The 18,032-nt window shown below is 34.6% G+C and overlaps 1 protein-coding gene across 1 annotated transcript in view; it reads right to left on the bottom strand.

Annotated features, from left to right (window-relative positions):
- The window catches only part of LOC145292966 (dehydrogenase/reductase SDR family member 12-like), a 54,060-nt gene that overhangs the window by 11,682 nt on the left and 24,346 nt on the right, over positions 1-18,032 (bottom strand). Inside the window, exon 3 of the mRNA XM_080139196.1 lies at positions 12,785-12,867. Within this exon, the coding sequence (XP_079995322.1) occupies positions 12,785-12,867 (83 nt within the window). The remainder of the gene's footprint in view (positions 1-12,784; positions 12,868-18,032) is intronic.

Raw genomic sequence — 18,032 nt, 5'->3', positions numbered from 1 at the left:
ATATGTGTTTGTGTACCATATAAGTGGGCATGTGCTAAACCCTAACTTCTGGTTTCAGTATGACAGTCACCACCAGCAATATCACTTGCTGCATGCTTCCCTAGTGACGAACACAGAAGCACCAATAGTAACCCTCATATCAGCAATGACTGTCATGGTATTGGTTCACAACTCCATTTGCTTACATTAGAACATTACAAAATTCAAAATGATATTCTTTTCCGAAGCGTAGACATTAAGCCACACCGCCAAAACACCCTGGAAAATTATCCTTCTTTGGCTCCAGTTCAATCCTTTAGCAACTTTCAGCAGCCCATCCAGCAGTACCTGTTCTAACTCCTTCCTGCACCAGCTTTTCCAATGGTTTCTGATTTGACTCCTGCTCCAGTTCCTCCCAGTGGTTCCTGTCTATAGCTTCCATCTCCATGTTCCAGTGCCTATTAGCATCCAGCTCATTCCTGCAACACTGTACCGGCAGTCTTTGTTCTGTCAATCAAGCCCTTGGCAATGTTCATGTGGACAGACCCTATCAGAGACATTTCACCACACTCGAGGGATGTCCAAGTCAATCACTGTGGGACATCATACCATGCTGTCCACGATCTAGTTTCCTTATTTCTAGCCTATTCCTCCAAATATGTTCCTATTTAATCTCTGCTGCTGTCCAGGTACATTTCCTGTTCTTCAACCTCCTGTTCCCAGAATCATCATTGCTCGAGTTTTGCTTGTTCTTCTATATCATCCTTTATCGTGAAATACTAAAGGATGATATAGAAGGTTCTTTTACAACTATTCATCTGTGTTTGTTTTCTCTTCTTTGTCTTTTGTTGGATTTTGCCGTGTCTAGTTTTTTAGTTTTACAGTCGATCCAGCAATTTACCTTGCAACAACTTGTCTAAGCTACTTATAATTATCATTATTACAAAAGTTGAAGTCAATTCTAGCTCTCTAGAAAAGCAAATGAAATCTTAACTGCTATCAAACTGTATTTTTATGATAAAATCTTACTATTACACACACGTACCACTATAAATTGTCCTTTTCAGAAAAGTAAACGAAGACACCTACTTGAACCAAGGCAATGAAGCAACTACCTGTATTATCTTTTTTTTTTGCAGAGAATAAAACTTGGTGATAATACTTATGCCTTTTGACTCTGGTTGTGTTTAGTCAGATTTTCTTTTAGAGAAAGGGTGCTAATATCCTCATCGACCCCACATGTTTAAACAAAATAACCTTTTTTGTCAAAATTTTCATATATCTTAAAAACACAACATTTTTCTGATATTACATTTCATCTGTTTTGTCTTCAGTCAGAGAAAGAAAGATATTTCTAAACTGGCATTTTTTTTTTGAGGGGGGGGGGGACTTTTGTCTCAACCTATAAAACTACATTTTTGGGAGGAGCTGGATTTTCTCCATATTAAAACCAACATTGTGTCTAACTCTGCCTTTGTACGAATATATATATATATTCGTAGGTAAATAAATAGGAATTCAACTTATGTTTTATAAAGTTTTCAATTACTTAAAAAAATATTTTTCAGGTTATAAATTTATATAGCAACATTAATGGCATGGTGTAAAAATCAGGGTAAAAATGGAAATATCCACAGAAACATTGCAAATAATTTTTCATTCTATCTTTGTGTACATAGAACTAAATGGAACTTTGATGAGCAAAGCTTCTTTCCAAGAAATACCTGTCTATGGAAAACAGATCACAGGGCTGCTTCCCGGCTGGCTATAACATTGCTGTTTTCTAGTATAATGTAAACAATTTGTTGGTCCATCCTTTTAAATAGTAAATTTCTGACGAGTTACAAGCATCGTTACTAATTCTCTTCAGGTTTCACTGTCTATCTGTCAAATACAATAACCTGTAGCCTCAAATGGCTCGTGGGTCTTGATAAGTTGTAGCTTGTTTGTTAAAAAAAAAAAAAAAAAAGAAAAAAAATGAAAGAAAGAAAAACAAAAAGAGGGGTAGACCACCACATCAAGATGTGACAAGGTCAGAAGAGGATGTCAAGCCAGCACTCTACAGGAGTGGCATTCTGGCCAAGCAAAAATTGCCTGGGCATTCCTATCAGTATTCCTCAATAGGGGCGCCTTAAGCAACAAACTTGCCCCCACCTGAAAGCCAGGTGGCAAGGTCAGGAAAGGTGGACCTCCTAGGTAATACGCAGACAGCATACCTCAGTCCGACAAGTACTGACCCACATAAATGGGCCCTCACCTGTTTGCATGATTGTGAAGAACAGATTCTTGACTGGTACTTTCTATCCAGGCCTCCAAGCAATTGAAGCAGCCAGGAGACTCATCCTCATCGATATAATGAGGGTTAAAAAAAAAAAAAAAAAAAAAAAAACGAGGGATATGGCAGACAAGTTAAAGAGTAATAAATGTCCAAGAATTATGTATTTTGAATGGTGTGGTGACATAGGTTATAACACCTTTCATAAGAGTGTCCAAGATACTTTAGTGCTATGCTAACCTTGGCAAGTACTGACGCTTGATGTCAGAGTAGACATGGAAGTAATAATTACTAGAGGGTAACTATACATTTTCATGGATTATTTTCCATGTGAATGGATGTTCCAATGCAAAGTGAATCAATATATTATTCAATGAAAACATTTTGTGTGGCACATGTACTTTTGCTGAACTATTTCCAGTTTTTCCATTTCACAATCAAGGCAGTTCGACTTTTAAGATATCAACCCATGCGGACATGCGGTGCGCACATCCAACTCACCAGCGCCATGGAAATCTTTCTGAACCTTTGATGCCAAATATTTTCATAACCTCTTTCTTTTGTTGGTGGAACAAATACCTAAAACAAAGTAATTAAAAATGTTAGAATAAGACAACCATTAGTTTTACATGCTGGCATGGATTATTTGTATTATTCAGACTACTGTTGTCATCTTGAGTTTTTCTCAAAGCATTTTGGATAATATAACCTCTGACCTTTTGTCAAACTCAGAAATCTGCATGGAATTCAGAATGGAACACATTTAATCCATGGCATTAGCATACTCTCATTCTGTCAGCCATGACCAGGCAGAAGTCTTATGCAATTCGTAATTGTATACTTAGCATCGTCGGCAACCAGCATTGAACCTTCAACCTCCAGAAGAGTGTCACTTGGAAATTAATTTTTACTTAGTACTTAATTTGTTACACACCACAGGTCCTTGCAGACATGCATTAGATTACTTTAAGAAATTAACTTCCCAACTAGATTTTTTATCATTTTCTCTCAAGCTTTTTTTTTCCCCCACTTCCTTTGTCATTAAGATATGAAGATTCACCTTTTATTAATGAGATTTAAAAAAATATTTTTGAGGTGCTGTGGAAATTGTATGCCCATTTGAACTAGAATCGAACACATATCTGAAATAGGAAAATTTTCCCGAAATATCATGCGATACAAAACTTCTATCAGACCATACTAATGCAAGTAAGAAAACAATGCAATCTTAAAAGTATTTAAAAAAAAAAAAAGAAAAAAAAAAAAAAAGAAATATGTATATGAAGATGATGTTCATTCATTGCTTACAAAGATGACCAGGATCATGCAGTTGTTCTGTGAGAACAGAGATAGCTCGTCAGTTCAATTCAAGCTCTGGAGCATCCCTCACCTCATCTGCAAGATGATCCTATAGCCGAGGTGTTGACTGCTCTGTCTTTATTAATAGTGCATTTTCTCTTGCATGCAAAGTCAACAATTGTAGCCCAATGGTGGCTTGCAATATGCCAGGAACATCTGTCTTGAGCTAGGTTTTCCCACAAATTGGAATACAGACTAAAATCTTTTAGGGAGATCTTTAGGCTGTCCTTGAATCATTTCCACGATCCTTCTACATTTTTTTAATTTCTTTACATATATATTGTATTAATAAAAGATTAATCTGCATAGCCTCTCACGATTATATTCCTTAATTTGCTCCAGTTTGTGTCGATCCATTACACCTCTATTGCCTATTGTAAATTACCTTTATATATACATTAAACAATGCTTCAAGCAAACTACATTCTCTTAATTGAATTTGTTGTGAGAACCGAATTTAATGTATCAATGAAATTAGCGTAATGAGATGAGAAGGGTAATTAGGAGAAAGACAATTGAAGAGTAGGAGTGAAGGAAACATGAAAACTATTTATGATAAAAAAACAATCTAATCCCTACTTTCTATCCTAGACTGTCTAAATTCGTTTCTAAGAAAACATGTCTTCATGAATCTCTTTCAAAATAGTTTGAAGTTAAAGTTCTAAAAACATAAATCATAAAATTATTTTTTGGTTTAAAAGAAATCTATACCCTACATCAGTAGCAATCATGTTAGCTAGTGGGAATTTTGGTAAGTGTCACATTTAGTGCATGTCAGGATGACCTTAATCTGCAAACAGAATTTTTCCTACATATGAGGGATGTAGATTTCAAAAATATATATTTAAGATGGATTCAATTTTTTAAGATGACAAAAACGTTTTAGGCTTAAAAGTATCTCTCTACTATTATATAAAAGTCACTGTGTGTTTGTGTGTGTGTGTGTGTACGCAAGTTCTTTCCTAATAGGTCCCGAAACAGCTGAGCGCATCTTTTATAAATTTCACACAGACACAATTCATATTTCTGGCAGTGTTCTTAGATATGTTTATATATTTTGTACAGAAATTCATGTGATCTTAAAAATAATCTTTCTTCTCTTATAGATAATAAGAATTTGTACAGGGGAATATTTTATGCTACACCAGTATAACCTTGGCCGCTGTAACATACAATATTCCCCTGTAAATATTCTTTTATTATCAAGCCGAAATACCAGCTAACATGATCTTATAAACAAACATAGATGGAATTTAATGAACAACATTATTATTATTTTTTAAACATTACTGTGTGAATTAGTCCACTGGGCAAATTATTTCTCATAATATATAATAATCAATAGAGGATTGATTCTATAATAATACATACACAATCTGCATAAATGAAAATATCATGTTTAAGCATATTGTATTATCAGGCAACACTAGGCATCCATCTAGTCCTATATAAGAATTTATTGCATTGAAATGAAGTTAAATTCTTCAGAAAAATTAACATGTTCTTTGCAAAATTATCATGTCCATTTTTTTTTGTGTTGAGTATTGGATTTACTATTAACAAATTATCTTTGTTTAAACACTTTTGTTGCTTTTCTTTTTTCACCTGCACTAAAAAAGATTTTTATTCCATATTAACTAGGTTAATTATGAAAAACGTTGGACTCTTCTCTCTGCCTCTTTGACCTAATTACATTCGAACAAAAAAAAATGTAGTCCAGTAAATTTAATCTCTTTGCAAGTAGCTTAATCCATAAACAGTGAAAACAATTCTCTTTTCTAGAGCATCCCAGATTTTAGAACATTTAAAAAGTGTCAAGGTTAAACGTCATGCTTTTTGACAGACAGACACAAAAATTAAAATGAAGATTATATATAAGTAAAATTTTACTTATAAAAAAAACTTTACATATGTATGGAACATTTTTGAAGTATTGTTTTTTAGTTCAATGCATTTGAGTAAATAAGTTGAAATGTACTAAAACTACAAAAAAAAAAAAAAAAAAAAAAAAAAAAAAAAAAAAAATTATATATATATATATATATATATATATATATATATATATATATATATTATCATAATTTTTAAATACCTACAGACACTATTGTTTCATTCTTTTGGGAATCATAAGTGCAGGGTTTCACTATTACCACTGGTTGGGATATTCGAACCTGGCTATGAAGTTATCTCTGACTCCATTAGCAAGGAACAAACCCACACAGCCAACTTTAACCATGACAAATATTGTTCGAATTTAAACATTTATTTTTTTTTTAAATGTCGAGATGTCTGATCAGAGTGATCTAATGATTATAACATCATGATCTGCGCATGCAAGCTTAAGTAACCAACTTTCATTTCAACTGTAAAGTGCTCAACAATAAAAACCGAGTTCTTAAAGGGCTGACATCTATAATATGAAAGGCAAAATAGGTGCATGCGTTTGTGTATGTCCGCAAAAGGCTTTTTTCGTTGGGCTCCTTGTGGTTACATTTATGGAGAAGTTTCTTTATACTTCCTAGATCGTAATATCTCAGATTTGCAGACATCGTCTATCTTTATTTTGATTGAGTTTTAAAAAATTCCCTTGTCTCAAGTGTTTCTTTGTCTTTCTCGTATAAATAAAGTGAAACTAATCAAAGCAAAGGCATCCACCTGGCCTTCCAGGCCGGGACGTTTTGAAGGCAATTAGGTTTGATCAATGTGGAGAACACCCTTCATATCAGACAATTGCTATTGATACTGCCAAAGTTCCTCCTTTTTGGGGGGAGCTGGTTTTCCCAAACATCGTGGAGAAACAAATAAAACGGCAGAAAGCAGGAAGCTTAACTGGCCTCCAGCCAGATGTTCATTTCTGCATCTGCGTGATTCTTAACTTAATTACCAACTCATTCATTTCGCTATCTGTTATAGCATAATGGTTAGTGAGAAAGACCTCTCCCTCTAGCTTTTTTTTTTTTTTAAATTTATTTTATTTTGTCTCCTCTACCCGGCCAAAAGTTAATTATCAACTCTTTTTTCACCTTTTTCTCCTTTGTGGTCCGGGTTCCAGCTTTTTTTTTTTTTTAACACCTACAAACACCCGGGCAATGCCGGGCAACGCCGGGCACCCCCATTAGTTATACATATACAGCTCGTCCACTAGTTACTGTGTCTTAGTGTAATAATAATAAAAAAAAAGTGCATGCATCCTATATGCATAATTTCACAATACTTTTGGTTGTTATATTTTCTGTGCAGTTTGCCCACTCTAGTACACACAACATATAGTGTTATAATTCTAAAAACAGATTCAAACTATTGTAAAAAAACATTTATGCAAAATATTATATTTCTGTAAAATATTAAGTGTAGGCAAGTTGCTTATTTCAAACTAAAATAGGAAGTCCCATTCTGTAAGTGAAACATTTTTATATCACCTACTTTTCTATTCAGCCCTTTAAAAAACAGATCTGAAGGAGTTTCCCCATGCCTGTAATTGAATTCCTTTTCACTTTCCAGAGATTAACATTGATTACAGACTTAAACTTTAGATTAACAGAAAAATTTTGAAAAAAAAAAAAAAAAAAAAAAAGAAAAAAAAAGAAAGATTATTTAATGACTTTCAAGTTCATGGATAACTTCCTAAATTTAGTAGTCATCTATAAATATAAAAGCGAAAATGTATGTATGTGTGTTCGCTTTTTCTGTATGTCCGCAAAAGGATTTTTTGGGGCGGCTTCTCGAAGCTGTCGCTCATTTTTAAAACTTTTTATATCACGTTGAAATCATAATATCTACGAGTTACGAATTGAGGTCGCCCGTCTATTTAATTTGCCCGACTCTGAAACGTTAAATATTCGACATTTTGGGATCGCTGCATGTTACTTTCGTTTTTCAGTATAAAAAAAGCGAAACGCGATTTTAATCACTGGCGCTAATGGTCTCCAGAAAGCGATGTAACGTTTGGTCAATGTCGGCATACCGGCGTCATATCAGATGGTTGCTTTCATTTTGAGACGATACACTCCCCTAATAAACGGGAGGGGGAGTTGTTTTTCCCCAAAGTTAAGTAAAAATAAACAAACTGGGGTCATTAACCTCATTAAAAACTGTCCCGCAGAAAATGTTAACTGCTGAATAGCTATTGCTTACGTCATCGTCATAACGCTCGCACAAAATGTGAACTCTACGACTTCCGTGCGGGCACCTGTCAATTTTGTTCTTAAATAAATTCAAACATCTTTCAGTAACTCATTCTGGCTGGCCGAACGGTTAACGGTTCATGTTTTTTTCACATTTTATTTTCCAACTTCGCCTCAGGGCTTCGGGTTCGATCCTACCAACTTACCAAAACTTTTTACCCCCCCGATTTCTTTTTTATTTAACACCACACACACCTCAAAACACCCGGTCAACGCCGGGTACCCCCGCTAATCTATATATATAAAAGGCAAAATGTGCGTGACCATTTCGTGTATATCTCGCAAAGGCTTTTCTCGCACATGGTCCTGGGAGGGGGGGTACGATCGCTTAGAAGTGTTTATATAGGCCCTAGATAATAATATCTAAGATTTGGGAAAGCGTGTAGCATATAGATTTATTTACATCGACTTTTACAAAATTATTGCTATTTTGGCTTCTCGCGTGTTGATTGGGCTTTTTCGTATAAAAAGCAAAACTAATTCAAATGGAGGTGTTCTCGACATCGCGCCGGGAAACGTCCAGAAGCAATCAGCTTTGATCAATGTTGTATATCAGACAATAGCTATTCAATCTGGACAATTGGGAGCTGGATTCCCCTTCCCCAACATCTGTTGGGGGAAAAAAAACAGTCAAATTTGGGTAAACAAACACAAACGCTGCCTCGCAGCAAAAGTTAACTGCGTGACTTCTATTTGACCTCTTTAATTAGATCAAATGGAAGCAGCAGAGTTAACTTTTATTGTGGACACCTGTTTTTAATAGTTAAATAAATAAATTCAAACGTGTCTCTGTTGTATGTCGCGGTGGCCCAATGGTTAACGTTGCACTTTTTTTTTTTTCACATTTTAATTTCTAACTTTGCCTCAAAGGTTCGGGTTCGATCCTCATACTCACCTACCAAAACATTTTTTTTACTTAAACCCCCCCCCCCCGAGAGTTTGAATTTACCCAAAACCACGCACACCTCAAAACACCCAGGCATCGCCAGGTACCCCCGCCAGTCTATATATATAAAAGGCAAAATATGTGTGACCATTTCATGTATGTCTCGCAAAGGCTCCTTTTGCACACGCTCCCGGGAAGGGGGGGGGGTTACGATCGCTTAGAACTATTAAATACCTGCTAGATAATAATATACAGGATTTGGAAACGTGGGTTGCCTCTACATTTATTTACGTCGACTTTTATGAGATTCGTGCTATTTCGCTCTGTCAACTGTTTGTCCTGCTTTTTAGTATAAACTAGCGGGAGTATCCGGCGTTGCCCGGGTGTTTGGAGGTGTGTATGCTGTTAAATAAAAAAGAAACCGGTGGGGGGGGGGGGTAAAAGTTGGTAGGATCGAACCCGAAGCCCTGAGGAGATGTTTGAAAATAAAATCGGCCAGCCAGAATGAGTTACTGAAAGATGTTTGAATTTATTTAAGTAAGAACTAAATTGACAGGTGTTCATAGTTATAGTTTCATTTTCACAGGTAAATTTTATACCAAGGAACCATGACAGTTGTCAAAGATCGGCCATTTTAAATTTTTTTATTTAATTTATTCTTAACATCTTTTAAAGTGTTGTCGCAGTTTGAGGCGAGTAATATATCGTCAACCCAAAAAACCAAAATCAACAATTTATTACCTATATTTTTGCTATACATGCATACGTCTATGGAACATTGCTTGAATTCCTGTTCTATTAAATAATCATGAAGTGTTAAATTCCAATTGTGTGCACTTTGTTTTAGTCCATATAACGATTTATGCAATTTCCATAAGCAATTTTTATTTTTCATTTTAAATCCCTCTGGAGGGTAAATATACATTTCACAGTTAATTGGAGCATTTAAATAAGCATTTTTTACATCCATTTGATGTATTTTTTTAAATTGTATTGAGTGGCAAGTTGTAATAATATTCTAAGTGTTGTTAAATTTGTCGTTGGTGAAAATGTTGCAAAATATTCCACTCCAGAAATTTGTGAAAAACCTTCTGCAACAAATCTTGCTTTAAAAGTTTCACTGCCAGAAGCTGTGATTTTTTTGGAAAAAACCCAGCGTGAAGAAATTATATTTTTATCTGTTGGTTTTGCCATTATTTCGTATGTGTTATTTTCAGATAAAGCTTTCAATTCGGATATCATAGCTTGTTCCCATTCTTGGTGATTTTCTGAATTAATCACCTCATTATAACTTTCCGGTGTGCTGTTCAACAAGTAACAGTAATCCACTGTGTAATCTTGTATCTTTTTAATTTGTAAGAAGTCTGGCCTTTTTCGCTCCCTTATTGAGTATCAATGTAGCTGGTTAATATTTTCATCAGAAGTTCTACTGTAATTGTTGTCATTAATATTTACATTATGATCGATTAAGATGCTATGTAATATTTCATATTTTTCATCCACTAGATCGCCATTTTTTAAATTTAATGTATCATTGAATTTTACACATCTAACCCTTTTTATGGCATTTTGGGTTGGAAAGTAGATTAAATATGATGGACTGTTTTTATCGTAACCTACGAAAGTACCTTTTTCGCTTTTAGTATTTAGTTTACTGGTATTTTCTATAAATGCAAAACAATCAGAACCAAATAGATGCGTTCTGTTCATTTTAGGTTTTACACCACAAAACGCTTCATACGGTGTTTTTCTTGTCTGTTATTGAATGATCTATTTCTGATATATGCTGCTGCCATTAAAGCGTACATCCATAAACTATGCATTAATTTCGATTCGATAAGTAGGCATCTTGTCATCTCAAAAAGGGTTTGCCATGCTCTTTCAGCATGCACCAGTGAGAGAATTTTCGTAGCTTTTTTGTCTGGCATTCGGCTTATATATTCTGTTATTTTCCCCTGTGAACACACATCACAATTTGGGAGATCATCTGAAGGTATTATTTTCATGCCTTCGACTACATTTGGTAATTTTTTAATATCAGCTGTATTGCAGTGTTCTAGAATTTTATGCCAGGTTTCTAAGTCATGACAGGCAGTTTTTGAGAGAACCATACTTATTAAATAATATAGTCGGTCATTTTCTTTAATGTCAAATACACTTTCATTGGGGTATATCAGTTTTAACTTGTTTGGCCAAACTTTATATTCGCGCCTTGTTTAATTGCAGTCTGCACAGAAAACATGTCTTGCTTAAATGTAGGTATGAACAGAGCATTTTTTAGAATACAGTTACAGATTTCGCCTTTATTATTTTTTAGGGATTTTTTAGCATCGCCTCTTTTCAAGACTATATCATTTATTTGACTACCGTTGGCAAGTTCGACAAAATGACTTTGTGGATTAAAGTTTGAATCAAAATTAATAAAATCAGATTCCTTGGTGATAACGTGTGCTGTAGCACCACAGTCTACAAAGAGATTTTTACCGTTTGTGGTATTGTCAAAGTTACATGTGAATAGAAATGTATGTTCTTCCTCAAAGTTCTCAACGTTTTTTTACAGAGTCCATTTTAGAGCATTTATATCGACATTGGAAACTTTTATGGTTGGGTCATCCACAATTATAGCAGATAATTTTATTATTTTTCTTGGGAAAATTACTTTTGGGGAACACATTGCGGTGCGGTGCGGTGCGTAATTAGGTGGTGTCTGTTTTCGAGAAGCATTTTTGAACTTCATAATATTGCTGGAGTTATTATTGTCCACGAGCATATGATTAGTCTCTTCGTAACTACGTAATGCCACTTTAAATTCGCTGAAATTTATGGGTTTGTCTTTTTGCGTTATAACAGTTGTAAATAGTTTAAAATCGGCTGGAAGTCCCTTGAGGGTCATTGATATCAACACGCTATCGCTTATTATTTCACCTGAGAGTTTTAAGGCATTGGCGGTTGCTTCTGCCCTTATGACGTAGTCGGTAATAGTTTCATCCTCGTAACGTTTCAGAGACGTTAGTTCTGTATATAGTGATATATTTTCGGTTTCTCTTTTGATAAATAATGTTCTCTTAATATGTTCAATGCATAAATCAATTAAACATGTTACTTTTGCACATGCGTAAATATAAATTTATATCTTTGATTTTATTTAAGTTAACATATGTGCATGGACTTAGCTCAGATGGTAATGAATAACGTTGGAGAACTAGGTTTTGGTTTCAATTGTAGCTGATGGCACCCAAGTCATATATATACATATATAAATATTTTTAACTTGAAATCACTACTGTATATTGGGTATAATATAATAATCAATGGACAATTGGCTCTGTGATAAATTAAAAAATCTGCATAAATTAAGGTATCATATTTAACCATATTTTCTGACTGAGTAACATCAGGTGGCCTGATAGTTTGAATATAAACAAAATAATTGTAGAGAATGAAGTAAATGAGAATTTCAAATACTAGAAAATGTACACGACCAGAAAAATAAAATATTTTGTTTTGATAAATAGGGACGCTCTTTTGTTTATCAAAAATCATGGTAAATGAAAAAAAAATAAATAAATAAAACCTCATCAAAAACTAAATATTTAATATCTCTCGCTCTATTTTACTTGAAATAAACTTTTCCTTACATTAAAAAAATCATCCACATTGTGACAAAAAAAAAAAACAAAAAAAAACAAAACAACAACAACAACAAAAAACTCTGGTTTTTTATTCATTAGTTTACAGTATGTGCAGATCAACTAGAACTTGCTTATTTTTGGGATCCTTGGAATCTAATTGATTTCTATCCAGCACTTCAAAAAAGGTCACTCTAGATGGATAAAAATAAAAATTCTTCCTGTCAAGAAGGATTACTCTTCTCCCTGAGGAGAATAAATATTACAGCTTGAAGGCTAGATAAGCTTCATAATATGATAGGGTCAAGCAGTGACTGAATTGACCATTTCTGGTACATTCAGTTCTGGCTCCTCAATTCTTGCTACCATCGACTCCGGCTCAGACTACAGGCAGAAACGTTTTCAGATTCCAATATCAACAACTCCCTCCCCAAACACAAAGAGAAAAATAAAATGAAAAAGTGTAATTTACCTCATTCCCTGTGGTTTCTTTAATATGAGTTTTTATAGCATCGGCTCTTTCTGTGTTTCGGCACAGCAAGTGAACAGTAGCACCTACAGAATACAAAAATAAAATTTAGACAATCAGATTTTGGAAGGGGGTGTAGAGGTTCTATATACAAAGAAAATCTTTAAGAATTTTAAACAATAAGATTCACAAACATAGGTGCCATGTGTATTGCTGAAAGGGAGAGGGTAAGAAAAATAAAAAGTTTAATCTATATATCTAGAAAAGTGAAATTCTGTGTGTGTATATTTCCCTACCAAACTACTGTCAATTTTTAGTCTACAGACTCGATATTTGACATAAGGGGTATTGAGATTTGGAAAAATCTTTTTAATCGGTTTTTGGCTGAAAATTTGGCTGTCAATAGGTTAAAGTTGAAAGAGTTTACCTTTTTAGACTACCAAACTCGTTCACCAATTTTGAGTCTAAACAGTTGAAATTTTAGATATAGGTTACCTGGACAGGAGTCAAACTTTAATATATATATATGCACATAAAGTTATGAACAATACATAGGGCCTGAGCAAAGTTGGGCTGAACTATTAGTAATGATATAAAGTCAACTACCTGGGCCAAAATGGGTACCATCCTCCTGCTACATGTGATTATGAAATCAGGAGGGAATGCAGTGAATATGTCGATTTATCACCTTGACCAAAACAGGTGTGACCCTTTTCCCACTTATATGATCATGGGATCAGAAGAGAGTGTAGCAAGAAAGTCGAGTCATCACCTAAGCAAAAATTTGTGCTTATGTGTTTCACATTCAATCTTTTTTTTTTTAAAGAAAAACGCGGCTGCTTTTGGAGCAAGAGGCGATAAGAAAAAAAAAAGAATGGTAGACTCAAAATATAATTAAGACAGATTATTATCTTAATTCTGGTTGACTGTTGGTTTTTATATGGGTTTATATTGAATTATAAAACCTGTTTTCTTTTTGTCTGCCTACTGGATGCTAATCTGGAAATTTTCAGGGTTCTTGAAAGATCATAAAATAATACTAATAATAAAACAACAGATACAAACAGTAATACAATAGATGTACAATTCAAGGGTATTTATGTCAATGAAATGTTGAGGGTGATTGTGTCTGTTTTGTTAGCATAGAATAGATTACCTAGCATTTATCTCCCTTTGCTAACCCTATTTTGCTTAGGGGTTTCTTTCTGACTCACACCGGCTGAACTTTTCGTCCCTGTTTTGTTTTGATCGTCCCTGATCTATTTTAGCTGTCTTTCTCACAACTATATGGTATAGCTTTCTATCCTCTTAAACATCAACATTAGTAAGAATTATTGCCTTTCTTCTATTTAATTATCGAATTGAATAATGTAACCATAATTCTTAAGTATGATTTATCGAAACAACTTTTGTTTTACCCTTTGCCCACTTATGAGACCTCTATATAGTCTCTTGTTGCTTGGTTATTACTTAGCAAATTTTGGATTTTTTTCCTTTCTGGGAGTATTTTTTATTTTTTTTTTTATTCCATTTTCACCCCAAACAAGGCACAGTGCCACTTTGAAGTAGGGGACTACTATCAGGGACATAAGTTGCAGGGATACAATGTAGGGAGTTGAGCAGCGAGATGTCTGTTCACATTACACTTGAACTTTTGTATGTCAGTACAGTTGGGAATGCAAAAACCTGGAAGGGAGTTCCAAAGTCTAGCAGTTCTGGGGAAGAAACTATTAAGAGTAGAAGACTTTCTTACATCTCAGGATCTCTACTGTGTAGGGGTGGGATTTTGCTGCTTGTCAGGTTTGTCAGGGGTATTTACATCAAAGGGGTATAATGGCTTGTAGTTCATCAGAGCATTCACCATTAAAATACTTGTAAAATAGGCAGAGAGATGCAACATTTTGTCAATAGGACAGAGGTTGAAGCTTAGATGACAGTTCATGATCTATCAGGTTGGCGACTCTTTTGAACCCTGTCTAGGAGGGAGAAACCAGTACCAGATGCACCAGCCCAGATGTGACAACAGTACTCCATACATGGTGGCCTTGTAGACATACAGGATACTTTCATGTGTAAGTAGCTTTCTAGCACGGTAGAGAGTTCATCTTCTTCGCAGTGATCTTGGCAATGCTCTCAATGTATCTGTTCCAGCTCATGTTCCCTGTAAACGTTAAGTCAAGGAGTTTGAAAGAAGTACTTTCATGTAATGTATCTTTAGTCATAGGTATTGGTGGTTGAGAAGGTTTCTTGTAATTATTGAAGGAAACAAGCTTAGTCTTAGTAGCATTGAATGTGACCAATTTTTGCCCCCATTCCACTACAGATTGGAGATCTTCGTCTAGTGTTTTATGCTCAAATGCTTTCTATTCTGTAAGTTTATCAAGTCTACAACTTTCTTTAAGGTCTTAGTAAACTCCTTGTCTCTGTCTTGTTTTCATTTTGTATTTACGGGTTTCTAAAACGTTCCCTTTTTGTTCCTTTTCAGTTTGTGCGAGCCTTTCCTAGTCTCACACAAAAACACGTTCACATTTCAAGCTATATTACTTGTCGCATACATACGTGCACACGTCCACACACGTACATATATTCACGTTCGCGTATATACATTCACATTCACGTGTATATACACACACGCTAACGTACACACACTTCCTTTCAATGGAAATCCACACATGCGCAAAGAGCACCGGAAAACAAAGAGCAATAACCGGCTTCTTCCTTTTTTAGGACCAGCTTTCGAGCTGTCCGGTCTACGGACCGACAGCGTGCCTTTTCGGCATGCATGCGCGTACCTCACGCCATTTACTACTATGTGGGACAAAAGGCCAACAGACAGTACGTACACTTTTTCTCTCTCTATCTACTACTGGTCCTTGAGAACACCTTCGCGTAGCTGACTGGCGTCAACCCTCTATCCTTTTCTTTGTCTACACGATGGACTGCCATTTCTCGTTCTATTACATTACTCACTTCTCTTCCCACACGCGAACAAACGATAGTGACCCGAACTTGAGATGAACACACATTTCCTTTTCTTTCTACAACACCAGTCCCGCAACGAACGATGGTTACACCCGCGCGGACATGAACACGTGTTATATCTAAAACATTCATTCTTTCAACAATAAATAAACGACACGTTTATCTTATCCATCAATTGAGTTTTTGTTTCCTTCAATTCCAATTCGTTTCATTATTCTTTTGTAACAGGATTAGGATTTATATATCTTAGTCCCCTACAAGTTTTAACTTTGTCAATGACTACTAAATCAATGTATAAAATATACCATATCTCAAAATCTTCATTGCTGATAAGAGTTCATGCTAACTGCCTGAGGGTCACAGGTATTCTGCATAATGTCTATGTGCGAATTTGTGCATGGGCAAGTGCATATGCATAATAATATCAGTGTTGTGCATTTGAGTGTCTAATAACAGTATTTGACTGTGCTAGCTTGGTGGAATGAAATGCTGAAATTGCATAGGCCATTTCGTCATTCACATGTGAAGTGAATATTGTAAATAATTGAAAATAAACCATACACCATCCACTATGACTATGTAATTGCTACAGTTACGGACCTAGATAATGAAGCTATTAAAACCTGTCAGTGATATGGGACAAGAAGACACAATCCTTATACAAGTTAGTGTCCTCAGAGCTGAGAGGGAAAAGATAAAATGAGGTCTTATGTACAGCACGAAAAGAAACTGGAATCTTAGGAAGATCTCCATCATTCCAGTAATTATAGGAGTAACAAGGCTCATAAAAAAAAAGAATTAAAAAAAAAAAAACTACCTGGCAAATATACCTGATGAACCAAGTGCAAAAGAGATAAACAATCGCACCTAAAGGAGGGTTAGAATTTTAAAAGGATCTCTCAGTTGGAATGTATGAGATAAGTGTATGAATGTCTGACATCTGGAAGGATGCCCCATCTCCAGCTAGATCAAGATAAAATGAAAAAAATTTTTTTAAATTGTTTCAAGTTGTGTACAGACAAACTGGTACTATTTTCCCCCCACAGAAATTCCGAGATTTTAAGTGCATGAATCATTGTGGTAAAATGAAGATCTGAAACATGGTTGCTTTATAGTGAATAGGGTGGTTTGAGAATAGTTTTTTATAGATGCACAGAGCGTTTTTCCTTCACATCTAACGTACCAATATACCAGTTGAGTAAATGTTAGGTACACATCTGAACATCGTTACCTTTTAGTACCAGTTATGTCAATAGAACTAACTGCAGGTTAGTCTTAACTCTTTATTGTGATCAGCACTAAAAGGACATAAAAGCATACAAATTTCTACAAAGAGATATTTCCTAATCACTGAGTTTTGAATTGGCAAGGATAAAGTACTTTTCAAAAATAGATTTTACATCTGTATACCACCAGATTGAAATCGATAATTTTAAGGAAATTACTATTTAGCAAAATGATTGGAACAATAAGCTATATTTTTCAGAAGTTGCCTGAAAAGAAATTAAAATCTCATATTTCAGAACAATGCGTGTGGGAGCATTCCCTAAAAAAAGAATTTGTTTAGTTTGATTTAACTGTTCTATTTTATGTCATATCAACCCTTTTTTATGCCAAATCTGGTCATTTTGATAAAGTTTTATGCTTTAAGTGCTTTATATTTTCAAATATTTATTTACAGTGTTTGGTTTGGTTGTTTTGTAGAGAAAAATTGTTGTTTTCGATATTAGCTTTTGGAAAATTGTTTTTGTTATCAACTATTGAGTTTTGCAAAGGGGGAAAAACAATAACATCAATATTTAGTGCATTTAAGTCAGAAAGCCAATATCTTCAGACAGTCTGATCTGGTAGCACCAGAAAGAAGAATTGGAAATATAGGGTGAAACAAAATTTGAATAGATTAAACAGCTTAATGTTTGATAGGATATATTTAATGTTTGATAAGATAATATTTTCCAAAGAATAAACGAGGCAGCTATGACTATAACTAATAAAGAAAAAGAAAACAATTCAACTGATCTTGTAATACTGAAGTGTTTATGCAATTGTGAGGTTGTTACAATGTGTGATCCTGTGTATGATGAAATGCAGCCAGTCAAATATGCAACGATCTTGGTTTAGAAGCAAGTTTTTTTTTGTGTGGTTTTAATTTTATTGGAGGATGGGGGATTAAGTAGATTAAATAAATAAATCATTAATTTATGCATTAAAAATACACATGTATTTGGCAAACCATTTCACAAGATTAATACTTAGAAAAAGGTTGGAA

The sequence above is a fragment of the Euprymna scolopes genome, chromosome 14 (genome assembly GCF_053919585.1).
Source record: "Euprymna scolopes isolate OS-2025 chromosome 14, ASM5391958v1, whole genome shotgun sequence".
NCBI classification, from domain to species: Eukaryota; Metazoa; Mollusca; class Cephalopoda; order Sepiida; family Sepiolidae; genus Euprymna; species Euprymna scolopes.
This window is presented reverse-complemented; position numbering and strand designations above follow the sequence as displayed.